General features: G+C 42.0%; 1 protein-coding gene across 1 annotated transcript in view; it reads right to left on the minus strand.

Moving 5' to 3' along the window:
- Positions 1 to 14,342, minus strand: part of pth1r (parathyroid hormone 1 receptor) — a 77,081-nt gene extending 62,739 nt beyond the window's left edge. The window contains exon 1 of the mRNA XM_052088486.1: positions 13,494 to 14,342. Within this exon, the coding sequence (XP_051944446.1) occupies positions 13,494 to 13,562 (69 nt within the window). The 5' untranslated portion in view covers positions 13,563 to 14,342. The remainder of the gene's footprint in view (positions 1 to 13,493) is intronic.
- Between the last annotated feature and the right edge of the window lie 552 nt (positions 14,343 to 14,894).

A 14,894-nucleotide genomic window follows, 5' to 3' on the forward strand; every position in this document is an offset into this window, starting at 1 on the left:
TCTGGGATTCCAAGCATATCGCCGCCCACCCGGAGGGCCGCAGCACAACATTGACACAAGGTCTCATATAAATAAACCAAACAGGAGAGGCAATCAGTCACTGCGCCCGCATCTGTAATAATGCAAGGCCCGAGTACAGTGGACAGTATGCCACATATACCAACTTGACACCCAGTCAAACGGGTCAGCTTTAACGCGACAGTCCAAACCATCAATGGTACACACAGTACAGTACATATTATAATAACATTTCCGACAAGAAGTTTGTCTGCTTTGCTTGTTTTTTAAAAAATTAAGTAGGCCCTAAACTCACGTTTTTGAGGGCTGATCGACAGACAGACACTCATTGATAGAAAAAAGGAGCAGCAGGAAAAGATCAGGTTACATAACCATTTCATGCACCCTGTAACCTGATAACATAATAAGCTGTCCACTGTAGTAACCGCTGTCCCTGAAAGGGTTCATTTGCAACTCGTCAAGTCTTGTGGGGTGTGATTACAGCTGGAATTAAGAACAATTATTCAGCCAGTTTGCTCTGTGATGCGCACGTTTTGCTTTCCCTTTGCTAGTCAGGAAGTCGTATCAGGATGTGACTTTGAAGCTGAGAATGGACATTGAAAATCCTTTAAATGACTTGAAAAATTCCTCACCTTCCTGAGAAGATAGAAGCGTCGCTGTGCTTTGTTAAAGTGTCGGAAAGCAGTTACAAACAGAGATAAGTGTTTATCTGTGCGACCCGATATTAAAAACACCTACTAAGCCTGTTCTCCCTGAATCCAAAAATGTTTAAAAATCTGAGATGTCATCACTGTTCTGAACTCAATTAGTTGCTGTTGTTCGCGATTCGCGGCACGGCTTGGTCCCAGCAGGTTAACTATTTCTTATACACGAGGATAACAGTAGCTGCGTTGTATTTAGTTAACATTAGCGCAAGCATTAACGACACTGTTCAGAATTTCGTGACATGTGGTTAAAACTTTTAAAGGAGACAAATACCGAGTTCCCAAAGTGTGTTTACAGTTTAAAAATGCGATTTGTGTTCATCAGATTTTGGTTATCAAAATTCGTAATCACATTTTTCCAATTCTTCAGCCAAACATTTCCAGTGCGATGTATTGGAAGAGACGACAGGCCAATGGTTTGGCCATCTCGTTGTTCAGAACATGTGCATACGTATCCAAAGATGCGGGACATCAATGACCTGATGTCACCATGAATGAAACGATGCTACTGCAAACTTAGCAAGAATTTGAGGAATGTCTTGATGTGCTTCAATATTCATTTACACTGAATCAATTAACCGATTTTTAAATCGGTACAAAAGAAAAAAAATAACGCATTTTAGAGGGCAGGGTACTTGACTCACTAAATTGTAAGAAATGTGTGAGGACACTTCCTAAGGCAAACACTCAATGGGCTGTATTCCTGTAATCCTCCATCCCTGTAATATGGGCACGCTTAGGTTGATGTCACCATTGCTAAGGATATACATCTATTGGAGGAGGTGTACAACCGGCAAAGTAGCCGTTTTCAGATGAAAAGGTTGGGGGGAGCAAGCGAGAGGGTCAAACTAAGTCAAGAAAACAAGCCCCTTTCCTGAGCTAAACACAGCCACTGCACACCAGTGAAACTCAAGACTGCTCTAATAACTCAACAAACGCCTCAGAAATCCAAGCGATGCAGTGGTCGGGTTTCAAGAAAGTCAATTGGCCACGCTATCATGCTTATCGTGATGGCAGCGACATTAGCCGAAAAATCCTCAAAGATCAAGTGTGTACTTGACAGAATTACATTTTGTTGAAAGGTTTTACCCTCCGCCAACAGGTCACCTCTGTGAGACGCATCGTCACTGATCCTGCTGAATATCACATAAACATGTTGACTGATGACTGAAGATAACCGGCGACACTCAGTCAACCAGACATCTTGTAAAAGCTATGTCATTTAAATGTTTTTTTAAAATATATATACTGGTACTTTTCAAAATGGATTCCTGATAATGTTTAGATGAAGCGTCTCGGTTTCGACTGGTTAGCACGTCGGCCTCACAGTGCAGAGGTGCAGGGATTGATTGTGGCTCCGGCCTTACTGTGTGGCGTTTGTGTGTTTTCCCCGTGCCCTCGTGGGTTTTACACGGGTACTCCGGTTTCCTCCCACATTCCAAAAACATGCATGGCAGCTTAATGGAACACTCCAAATTGGCCTGAGGTGTGAGTGAGTGCGAATGGTTGTTCGTCTCTGTGTGCCCTACGTTTGGCTGGCAACTGGTTCAGGGTGTCCCCTACCGAGTGCCTGAAGACAGCTGGAAGAGGCTCCAGCACCCCCGCAACCCTTGGGAGGATAATAATCGGGTTGGAAAATGAAAGGATGGAAGGATGTTATGATAAAGCATTGTACATTAATTTACTTTATAAGTCAATAAGTAATTTCAGGTCATTTTTTAATGGCTGCAGAAAATCTATTTTCAAGCTGTGTAATTAAGATTTGCCCTCCACAGAAACTTTTTCTACGCAGATTCCTGGGGGAACTAACTCATAAAGGTTATCTTATAATTGATCATATCAAAATAGTTATTACATGAATATACTTCTAACCCTCGAGGCCTGTCCTTCCATCTGATGTATGTTGTGACATAATAATTCATTTTCTGTCATTGTAGCTGTGTGCCCTTATTGTGTATAATTTTGTCTCCAGACACTACTGAATTTCTTTTGCTGCTCTAAATTGCTTGCTCTCTGCTATTACACGCTTCCAGTGTACCAATCACTTCTTTCGGCGTTTCATAAGTCCGTCATGATAGCTCAGCAATTAGCATGGCTTCCCTGTCTTTCTCCCCATCCTCAATTGGTGATAACGATACTACTCAAAAGTGTGGCTTAGTCGCCATAATGGGGGCGATGATTTTTGACGTGATGTCGGTGAGCATGCAGGGTTTTTTTTTTTCCATTTCATTACATCCATTTCTGAAATGTGCACTGGCCCGACACAGGATCATTTTTAAAACATACTGAACAATGGGCATTCAGGGTGCAAGAAATTTGTGGTCAGTGAGTTCTCGTCAAGTCAAGCCAACAGTATTTATCAACAGTATCTGAAACAAAATATGGACAATACGTAACATTTGGCACCTCTGCAACTGGCCAATCAATCGGTCAGGTCATATATCTTTAGGTTTTTGTTTTTGTGACACATTTAAAGGCATGTTGACACATGTGCAGCTTGAATTTTGTTAATGTGTTACAAAATAAATTAAATAAGGAAGGAATCTGATGATTTTACATTTTAAATACAGTAAATATTCTCTAGTACGGACTCGTGTTTGTGCTGTCCAATTTGTCCTGATAACAGAAATTCCTCATTTGAGAAATGAGCATGGTACATGTCCTTTATGAACCTGCAAGTTATCACGCTGCATGGTGGACCCCACAAAAGCAGGCAGGAGAGAGGAGCAGGGCGTATTTGTAGTGATGGGTCCAGCGACACCGATGCATTGACACATGCGCCGGGCTCACAGAGCAAACCATGTGTCGATGCATGTGCTGCTTCATTACGTCACGTGATTGACACGTGAACTGCATCGGCTGCATTGACACAGTCCAGGCTTCTAATTGACACACCGGCTGCGTTGACACAGTCCAGGCTGCTAATTGACACATCGGCTGCGTTGTCACAGTCCACGCTGCTAATTGACACGTGAACTGCACCGGTGCAGTTTAGACTGCATCGGCTGCTTGGCACAGTCCAGGCTGCGCCACTTAGTCCAGGGGGCATCGACTCAGTGCAGAGGGCGTTGACGCAGCAAAAGCCCGCCGCACAGTGTTTATAAGGAAGTGCGTTTGGCGACACAATGCCACCTGCCGAAACAAGCCAGACCTCACTCACTCTCGCTTGTCGAAGTTCGTGTCAGTGCAGACTTCGTGTTCCTGCCTTGCCTTCCTTGCCGATTATGGAGCAGAGACGCAAATCATCCGGCGTGTGGGACCATTTTGATGTCCTGGAGAATAAGGTATTATTTATTTATTTATTCAAACCGCCTTCTGTCGCCGAGTGCCTCTCAGATCATTGACATGTGTTGTACCATTCTAATCCGAATACATTTCAAGGTAACTCTTAGTTACTTCTTATTCACATTTCATTACAGGTGAAATGTCGAATTTGCCAAGTCGAATTGTCATACACCAACAGAAGCACCTCCACCATGCTTAGGCTTTATCGGGCCAAGCATGAGAATGAAGTTCGCGATACACCCAGTATTACGCCAGGTATACAAACGTTCACTCATCTTTTCACGGTTGCTATGTTGATGATTAATTGACAATCAGTAATTATTATTGGTTGACTCTCCACTCCATGTTTGACAATCAAGGTTCCAGGAAGCAGCTGTACTGGAAGGACCAACACACTTCTTTCCCAAACTTCTCCCACCTCGCAAAGGAGTTCCTTTGTACGCCAGCCTCATCCGTCCCTTGTGAGCGTGTGTTCTCCACAGCAGGAGAAATTGCTTGTAAAAGACGCAACAGGCTGAAGTTTAAAACATTGGCGCATCTTATTTTTCTCAATAAAAAATTGTGAAGTCAAAGCCCACAAGCATCCTCATTCAAATGATCTTCACATTATTTGAACAAATTGAATGTTGCAAAATAAATGCATGGATGTGAATGATATTGTATACACTTCATTATCAAATCGATGAATGACCTTATGAAAATGTCTTGGAACAGTTGTAGATGCAGCTACATAATAAATAAAAGAAAAATATCCCAAACCATAGGGATCCTCCCAAAAACTAAGGATGTGCTGAATAAGAGATCCTTGTACACATTATACTTTTATTACTTCCATATTTGACCTATTGTGTGGAAATATGGGGAAATGCCAGTAAAACTGTTTTAAAACTACAATACAAAGCAATACAAATCAGAACAATCACTGGCTCCAAATAGACGGAACCCACAAATCCACTGTTTATCAAATTAAACAATGAAACCTCATGACCTGGTTGACTTCAATTAATGTACAAAGCACACAACAACCTCCTTTGCCAAAACATCCAGAAGCTTTTTAAAATTCGAGAAAGTTGTCATAATTTAAGGGGTACTAACCTATACAAAAAAATCCAAAACACGAGCAAACATCACGCAAAGGAGTGTATCTGTAATAGGTGTAAATCTGTGGAATGATTCTGAAACGGACCAGTAAAACGAGTAACTCTCTTGCTGAGATTAAAAATGAATTCGAGAGTCGTACAAGACAACTACACAAATCAAAATTAAGCTGATAAATTCGATACACTCATGAAATATAGCAATACATCAGAAATACATTGATGAGATTTAATATATTAATGAAATGTAGCATCCATTATGAATATGAGAAAATCGACATATACATGTGCTCCAATGAGTATTGTACTGTATATATAAACCTAAAGTTGTAAAAATGTATAAGTACAGCATACATAAGGGTAAAAGCATTTGTTGATATGTAGACTTTCTTTCCTATTTTGAAAAATGATCAATTCATATATAAGAAGGGGTAGGACTCGGAGTAGGTTTTTTACTTCTTTCTACTCCTTTGAACACATTTTTGTGATGATGACTATTTTCTTTTCCTTTTTTTATATCTTACCTTCACTTTTTGCCAATTTATTACCAAATTGTATGTTTACATGTTCAATATACAAATAAATATATCAGTCAGTTCAGTCTGTTAAGTGGGTTGGCTGCAGGGATCTTGAAGGTCCAACAGGTGGCAGTGGTCAGTGACACAGTATCAACACAGTGTGTCAGTGTGTCGACACGCCTCATGAGGCCTCATGGACCCATCACTACGTATTTGAATAGTTACTTTAGTGAAACTAAATCCTAAACAAAGTCCAAAATAACAAACAAAAACCATGGCAGAAACTAAAAACTCTCAATAACAAAAACATGACCAAAACAGGACTGAAGCTAAAACATAACAATGAACTAAACATGACTGAAACAAACATGAAAGTAGCAAGAGGCAACAGCAACCAACAAAGCACGACAGTAGCAATAGCAACAATGACCCGACACCGAGTGTTTGGGCAGGAGTCCTTTTATACAACTAATTACCAAATGACCAACAGGTGTGCAGCTGCAGAATCAATAAAATACAAAAATACTGTCCAAAAACTGTTTATATAACAAAAACTGCAATACAGGTGTATCCCCAAAAAATCACAAGAGTAAAATACGTATAGTATTTTAATGTTTATTTTTTTCTGTCTTGGGAAAAAAATGTGTATTTTGTATTGTTTTGTTGGATGCATTCTTTAGTTTATGACAATGTTTGCCTGCGTGTCATACAATTTTCTTGCTAGTCGCAAGCAACTGTCCCGTTGATCACTGATGTCTGGTCATTCTTGTGCATACTAAAGGATTTCTGTTGCCATTTGCATTGCTTCCTTGCTGGATGGTGGCTTGTCATCAGGAGTTGAATCGATGCCTTGTTGTTTAAAGTTTCGTAGATTTGCGTCTTTCCGACTCCAAGTGTCTACTGGATCTTTTTAACTTTGTGTCCAACCTCGCTCAAACGGATGCATTTCACTCGCTCCAGTTGTTAAGGTTCTTCTACGTTTCGATGCGATGATCTACACGACGTAAGTGAATAAAGTTAAAATCTTTCGCAATGACAGTAAAACGCACGGCAATAGAAAGTCGCTTACACGTCGTCGTTTAGAATCTGATGATCGAAAAACGCGAAGTGAAAACTTTTTTTAGCGTTGTCTTTTCCGTCGCATCGGGTGGCCGTTGCGTGTATTTAAGCTCCCGCGGCATTACACCTGCATCCGGGTTACGGGTAGTGGAATTTCCGCTTACGCAAGTTCTGGTAACGTGTAATATCGTAGTCAAAATGTTAATGCATAGGTTTTTATTCCGGGTGAAGGATATTCCTTTCCATAGAATTACGGGGTTGGGAATATTTACTGTACTGGCCGATTACTTGGTTGGCCAAGGGGGGGGTCAATCAAATGTGCCAACAACATCATCTCCTGTCAAAGTAAGAATCACACTTGGCCATGTTTAGCGTTTACTGTCCACAGAGTAAAAGGCCCTTACAGCCTTACACGCTGTGGCTTTAATTCCACATCTTTACAGTCCGGCACAGCAAATTATATGTTTTTTGGGGTAAATTTTAGTCCAGCGGTTTCAGTCAAAACTCTTAAGAGAAGATACAGATACAGATACATGCCGTCACTGCCGAACCGCTTCAAGTTTCCTGCGGTAAAATAACCATGAGGGCCCTGCTCACAGCTCCAGAAGCTTTTCCGACATGGTGTGTTCCCCATCACCTAATCTCACAGTTGACATGCATGTGATGTGCTCTAAATGGAGGCAACAAATTCTGACAGGCTTCTTTGCGGGGATCAGAAGGGAGTCGATACGTCAAGTGAATTGGCATTTGCGTGGTACGATGAAAGTCCGGTTTGAAAAAAAAAAAAAAAGGCTCCATTTGGAGCTGGCGGCGTTGTGTTCTGCTGAAGGGGCGCCGTGATAAGAGCGACTCAAGATCAAGGTCACGAGGAAAATGGAAATGTGCACTGAATCTTTGATTACTGTGGCCCACCTGGTCTCTTTGCATACTAGGGGGGAAAAACTGTGAGCGAAAGTAATAATAATAATAATATTATTAATAATAATAAAAGTAACCTCTCACTTCTCCTGGCAAATATTTCAATGAATCGATTATATTATGTTGAGCTTATTTTTTCAATTACACGACAAATCGGATTTTTAAAAAAATCAATCAATCAAAAAAATGTCCATCCCTTTCTTCAACAAGTCTGCCAAAAAATGCCAAAATGCAAAGATAATCACCCCGCTTTCATTGGGGACTCCAGAAATGTGATATTGACTGAAATTGCAAGGATTTGTGATATGGGTTCATAAAAAATGAATAAATTATCAAAAGAGTTGTGGATTCATTCGATAATCAATCAGTTGTTGATGAAAGATTGATGATCCCACTCGTACTTCTATGATGTTGAATTTTTCACTTTATTCCGACTAAATTGTCTTCCAACTATGGATTTTCTTACTTACTAATTATTTTTCTTGGTTAATTGGTTTGCCCCGAGTAACATTACAATTTTCCAAATTATAATAATTTGTAACTACTATTTTACTCTCAGAACTACAAGACTGTGTTCTTCTAAAAGGACACTTTTGTTCCCATTCCAAGTTACGGAATGTTTTCACAGGCCAGCAAAATTTCAAGTTATTACGTATTTTTTCGCCACATATTGAAATTGTATCCTTCTAAAAAAAATGTTTTGTTTGTTTCTCATAAAACTACCATTAAATAAACGACTTTGAAATTGTGTTTTTTCTGATAAAATAACTTCATACCTATATATATATATATATATATATATATATGGACTCTTATTTTGATTTGATTACTTTTTTATGTAATTGGCACACTTATACAACTATGATATTTTCCGCATCACTCTTTTTTTGCAATGTATGTTCCTCCTCCTCTTGGTCTTGCCCTTTTATTCCCATAAAATATGTTTGCCAGCATATTATCATTTTATGATTTCAAAAATCAATAATATATTCTTTGACTTGAAAATCTTTATATTCTTGCCGTAAAACGACCGTTCTACTTTACGGTCAACACATGCCATGTATTAACCGTATCACCAGTCTGAACGTATTAAAAAGATACCTTGCCAAGTGTTGTTTTAGCCACCTCGGCACATCTGCCAGAGCGCATTTTATCTATTGTCCTGCCGTAATGTCTTGACGTATTCATCTTCATTACTGGACAGGTCAAGCAACATGCCAATTAGAATAATGCTTGAAGCTCTGCATCCCATCGCAATCATGTCCTACTAATGTGGCATGAGCGGTGGCAAAGTTCAATGTCATCACAACTCCTTGCTTCCAACACGAGCACTATGCGTCGTCCCCGTCATACGGTCCTAATCCAACAACCGGCCAGATTTTTGACTTTTTCGTCAACGTGTCAGCCTTCTTTGCTCTTTTAGTCAGCAAAGTTTGAGATGCGGACAAAATAATTCAGGGTGGAGAACAACATCCATTTAGAATCGACAACAGGGACATGGTGACATGTCAAAGCATCGTTGAGAAAAGAACCATTAGGAGAGGCTCGAACTATTTGGGAAGCAGCGCGTCGAAATTGAGAAAGCTTTGTGTACTTTCTACAAACACAGACGCAGACTTTCCACTCTTTGCTTTGGCATCCTATGCGTCCACGTCTCTCTTTTTCTCATTTTTGTCGGTCACGGCTCAGGAAAAGGAAAAACTCAGGGAAGAAGCCTGAGCAAACAGCGCGAGCTAAACGCAGGTACACATCAGTGACGTTGGCTTTAATTGTGTCAGCTGCAACGTCGACACCGATGGAGCACATGGCCGGGAAGCGGCGGTGATCTTAAAAAGCCGGCAAATTGCCTGCTGAATGCATAACAGCCTTGGCCAAGACACACAGAAGACACGTACTCGGCGCAGTTGCGGCGCAGCGGTGGCGGCAGGCTTTCTGCCATTTCAACAACGTGAGGGCCAGTTCTGAGCCTTCACATTGGGCTTGAGCACATCTTTGCATCTCTACCGGGTTGCAGCAACCACACAAGCATTTAGAAAAGTTTGGAATCAACTTTGATGGATCCCAAAACTCACAATACATGAGGTCCCAGAGTGACAAGCATATGTAAAAATGAATAAAAGCTGACTCATGTCTATAACTGTCAAAAATGTTCATAAAATACCTTGCTTTTATCATGTGCGCCACATCATACTCAACAGTAATGTAGTTCCCCTTTCTGCCGCAACCCATACTGAGTTGCACCGCTAGATACGCGCATCTGCAACACTCATCTACGATGAGAACAAGAGGAAGACTACTTCATCAGCTCACTGGCCACCATGAAGCACCGCAGCACAGAAGAAGAAGAAGGAAGACCACTCAGGCCACCAAATCCAAAAATCATTCTGATGCCAACTCTGCCGATCATTGGGGCTGGATCGATTATTCGGCAGGAATGTAGACCAGGCTGGCACAGAAATAATGAAGACCCGCATATAATTGACTCCCATTGAAATGCATTGGGGGAAAAAACAAAAATCCTTATGCGTTAGCCGATCGATGTACTTTTTAAAATTAATCGTACGATTAATTGGGGCGGCCCTGTAGTCCAGTGGTTTGTGCGTCGACCTCACAACACAGAGGTGCAGGGGTCAATTCCAGCTCCGGGCTTCTTGTGTGGAGCCTGCGTGGGTTTTCTCTGGATACTCCAGTTTCCTCCTACATTCCAAAAACATGCATGGCAGGCTGAGTGAACAATCTAAATTGTTCCTAGGTGTGAGTGTTGGTTGTTCATCTCTGTGTGCCCTGCGATTGAGAGGCAACCGGTTCAGGGTGTCCCCCCCGCCTACTGCCCAAAGACGGCTTGGATAGCATCCAGCACCCCCCGCGACCCTTGTTAGGGTAAAGCGGATCGGAAAATGGATGGATGGATGGATGGATGGACCTGAGCGATTGATCGGTGCCTAATATGACGAATTGTCCTTATTTTGTGACAGAACGATTAATTATTCATTCATCTTCCGAGCCGCTTGATCCTCACTAGGGTCGCGGGGGGTGCTGGAGCCTATCCCAGCTGTCTTCGGGCAGTAGGCGGGGGACACCCTGAATCGGTTGCCAGCCAATCGCAGGGCACACAGAAACGAACAACCATTCGCACTCACACTCACACCTAGGAACAATTTAGAGTGTTCAATCAGCCTGCCACGCATGTTTTTGGAATGTGGGAGGAAACCGGAGCACCCGGAGAAACCCCACGCAGGCCCGGGGGAGAACATGCAAACTCCACAAAGGGAGGCCAGAGCTGGAATCGAACCTCTGCACTGTGAAGCTGATGTGCTAACCACTGGTCTACCGGGCCGCCCTGATTAATTCGTAATCAGTATTTTTTTTCCTGCTTAAAACTGCCATCGGCATCGGCCTCAAAAAATCCATAGCAGTCAGGCCCTACCTATCTATCATCAACTTCTCCCTGCTCCTCCTCTGTCTCCACGTAAGTTACAAAACAAAACTGCATCCTGTGGCGCTTGTTGGCATACTGTAATTCCTCCATGGAATTAAAAAGTTGAGGAGTGTGTTTAGGACGGCGTGGTTTGTGTAAGGCAGACTTCCAGTTCACTTCCTATTTTTGGCAAGTGACACCTTTTCGTCTTCTTTTCTTCGCCACCACACTACAGCGTACATCTATTTCTCTTCATGACCTCAAATGGCAATTATATTCAATTCAATTCAATTTAGATTAAGGACTCAGGGTCCATTTTAAAAAGTCAGACTCAAAGAAAAATCAAAAAGTTGCACACTGAAAAGACATGCATAGCAGTGCAGTGTTTGAACGGCATGGGAATGCACTAAATAAATCCAATGTCTGTGAATGACATTCAGATTTCATTTTAAGACTTTCCCTTCTGGCCTAGACATAAACCTGTCCATTGCAAAGTGTTCACTGACGCATAGATAAACATCTCAGTCGCACCTGCAGGCAATGCATGCTGGCTCTTTTGTAAAGATGCCCACCGGCAGGCTGTCCACACAGGTGGACAAGAAGATTTCAACAGAGTCAACTCCACATGAGCAGTGCATGAACCAAACTTGTATATCTGTGGATTGGCCTGAGCATACAACATTCTGTAATACCATCATCTTCTGCCTGGCTGGCAGTGATGATATGGCCAAAATATTCCACTTGATCAATGACACATTCAGCACTGCATTTGACCATTAGAAATCAGGAGAGTTCATGTGCTTTTCCTCCTTATTCCTACAGATGATAAGCACGCTCTCAGTCGCATAGTCGTACTTGATGCCATCGTGCTTAGCATATACAGTAGCCGGCACATATGCGAAAAAGCTGCCGTTGATGTCGTTAGTGCTAGGACTGTGTGTGATGCACGACCAAATTTCCAGCCGGGCAAACGGTTTTCATGATCTCAGCATTGTGGAGAGTCCATATACAGGTTGAATGCAATTGGGGACAGAATTCCAACCCCAGCCTGATACTAAAGGGGGCAGACACACAATGCCCCCACTTAAACTGATATCGTTTATCAAGCACACAATGTATTTGGGAACACCTTTCAGTTGCATCAGAAGCTTTCTGTCCAATGCTAAGAAAAACATCAAAAGGAATGAATTTTGTCTCTTGTATTTTGGAATGATCTCTTTTCGTGCCTCAATTCACATCTTTGCCCATCATTGCCTTCAAGCCAAAATGTTTATCAGTAGATTTTATCAATTGTGACATTGGTGCTGGCCAGGGCGATAGGTCTACAATTGTAAAAATTGGTTAACCTTTCCAGTTTTACCCTTGATGACAGAGAGCAATAACACAGTCAGGTCAGAATCAATGAAGGAGGAAAGCTGTGACAAAATGGAAAGTAAAGGTGCAAACCTTGCGCTCGCAAACTTCAAATTTTCAGCGGTAATAACAATTAACAACAATTCAGCTAACTAACAACCTCTCGGAAATAATTGCGTTCTTATCTCCGGGACGCCCAGTGATACACCGGTGCTTAAGAAGATATTTGTTAAAACAAAAATAATAAATGCATGAGAAAAAGGACCTTGAAAAAAAATCGCAACATTGAGGGGTGGGGGGGGGGGGGGACCCTGTGGTCTAAACTTGCTAGAATATTGTTGTCTTTATTTTTGGTGTTTCTTTTTCAATAATATTTGCTTTTATTTTAGCATAAACCAACCGAGAACACCAACATATTTAAGGATAAATGTAATACAGATCAATTAATTGATCTGTATAAAAAAAAACACATGGGAAGAAGACTGAAAAAAATAATCAGACGCTATTAAAATGTTCCAACTCGCTCAAGGCCGACTGCCGGTATACCATGCAACCCAATTTGTGTTTCTGACTGTGTTGTACGAATGGCAACAGGTGGATACACAAATTCATTCTGCCTTCCACAGTCTATAATTGAAAGAGCATATAATTTTTATACAGGTCCCGGCTTCCAAAGATTGACGAACAACGATAGAAGATTATATTTGGGGATCAATTAAGTTGTTTAAATTGAATGATTCTCCGCAGCAAACCTGAGGATCTCTTCGTCTCACGGCACACAAACGTGCAACCATGCATTCCCGGTTTACCATTGCGTTTCAAGTTTTGCAGTCTTTTTAAACTGCACTAATGTTTAGGTTGTAGAACGGCGCGAGAGGTTTACAATATGAGAAACAACCACATGATGTGACCAAATTTATCTTTTGCTCCTAATGAAGGCTATCCCTAATTAAGTGTCCAGTTAGTATTTTGCACTCTTGCTGTCCCTCACCCCGAGATGTTTTCCATCTGTCAGGGATGTGCATCAAGTGAAAGCAGCCCTGGCAGGCGACATCAACATCACATTATTCGACCAAGTAGATTGCCTGTCAGCGTATAAGGGGTTGGGGGGATTTGTTCTTACCAGGCAGAAAGTGCAGAGCAGAGAGATGAGAAGCAAATCCAGATTGTGGAGCAGCGCAGTGGAGCCCATCACTGAGCTGCTGCAGTCACTTCTTCCACGGAGTCCTTGCCGGGTTCTTCCAAAAGATGCTGATGATGCTTGGATTTGAATTATTTAATCTACGCTTCAAAGTGGAGTGTGTGCTGGGTTTGGGTTTTTTTCTCCATCTGCCGACTGATGCTGTTTATGCTCTGTAATCCAGTCGGTCTTTTAATTTCCTATCATCTGAACGCTTATAGGCTCAGCAGTGCTCACTTTATTCACCCCCACCCCATACACACACTTTTTTTTTTGCATGTGTGTCTTTCAAACCCCCCTTCCCTCTCTTTCTCGTGAAATTACATCCACATGTCAGCACTATTTATGTCGCTCTGCCTTCTGCGGTGGGAAGTTCAAATGAGTCTTTGTAGGGAGAAGAGAAAAACCGACGCTGTATTTTTAGGTCGTTTTTAGAAAAAAAATCCCCCACAGACTTGGAGCCATGACGCTTTATTCCAGCCACGTCTTCCAAAAGAAACGTAGAGTCAAATTAACAATAGTGCCAGGTCGGTGGAGGGAGTGGGGGTGCTGTTGGATGTGGTGTCACTCAAGGTGGTCACCGTCGGTGGTGCCGGCTTGGTTCCCCATTGCTAAAAACAACAACACTTTTCTCTATAATTACCACTTTAACGCTTCAATTTGCGAGGCGTCATCGCGTCCTCCACGTGTGGCAGAATGTATAACAATCCTCTCGAAAGAGAAGTCTCAACTTATCTCCGCCTAAAAACAGAGAAAAGAAAGAAAAAGAGACAACGAGCCCCCCCAAAAAAGAAAAACGCGGACGAATAAAAGTAAGTTTCTAGCTCCAGACGTGTCAGGCAGTCTTGCTCGCTTGCAAGTCTCGCTCGGCACTCGTGAGTGACGATACTTTGTGGGCATGGAAAAGGGGAGGACGAGGAGGGAAGCGGGGAGGAAGGCAGAGGAGGCAGGTAGCAGCCGCTCATTGGCTTCCGCTCTCGAACGCCGGAGTTAAAACCACGACTCACGAGGTGACATATTTTCTCAGCCCCTCAAACAAACTGTACATTCAACACTTTGGCCCAGCCCTGGCCAACCGCCTCGCCCCCTTCAGCCTCTCAAAGGGTGCATCTTGTAACTCTGAATTACAGAGACAGAATGCAGAGCCCCTGTTTCGAGCAATCTCTTGATTAGGAATTGAAATTTTAACATCAGAATTCGTGACTTATTTGCTGAGGAAAAACAGTAAAAAAGGGGAAAAAATTAAATATTTGCAATGTTGGTCAAAACTGATATAACAGCTGTCACGGTAACCTGCCAACATGTAATAAATTGGCTCTGAGGAACGTTTGCAGTAGACTACAG

This window comes from Hippocampus zosterae, chromosome 15 (assembly GCF_025434085.1).
Source record: "Hippocampus zosterae strain Florida chromosome 15, ASM2543408v3, whole genome shotgun sequence".
Taxonomy (NCBI): Eukaryota; Metazoa; Chordata; class Actinopteri; order Syngnathiformes; family Syngnathidae; genus Hippocampus; species Hippocampus zosterae.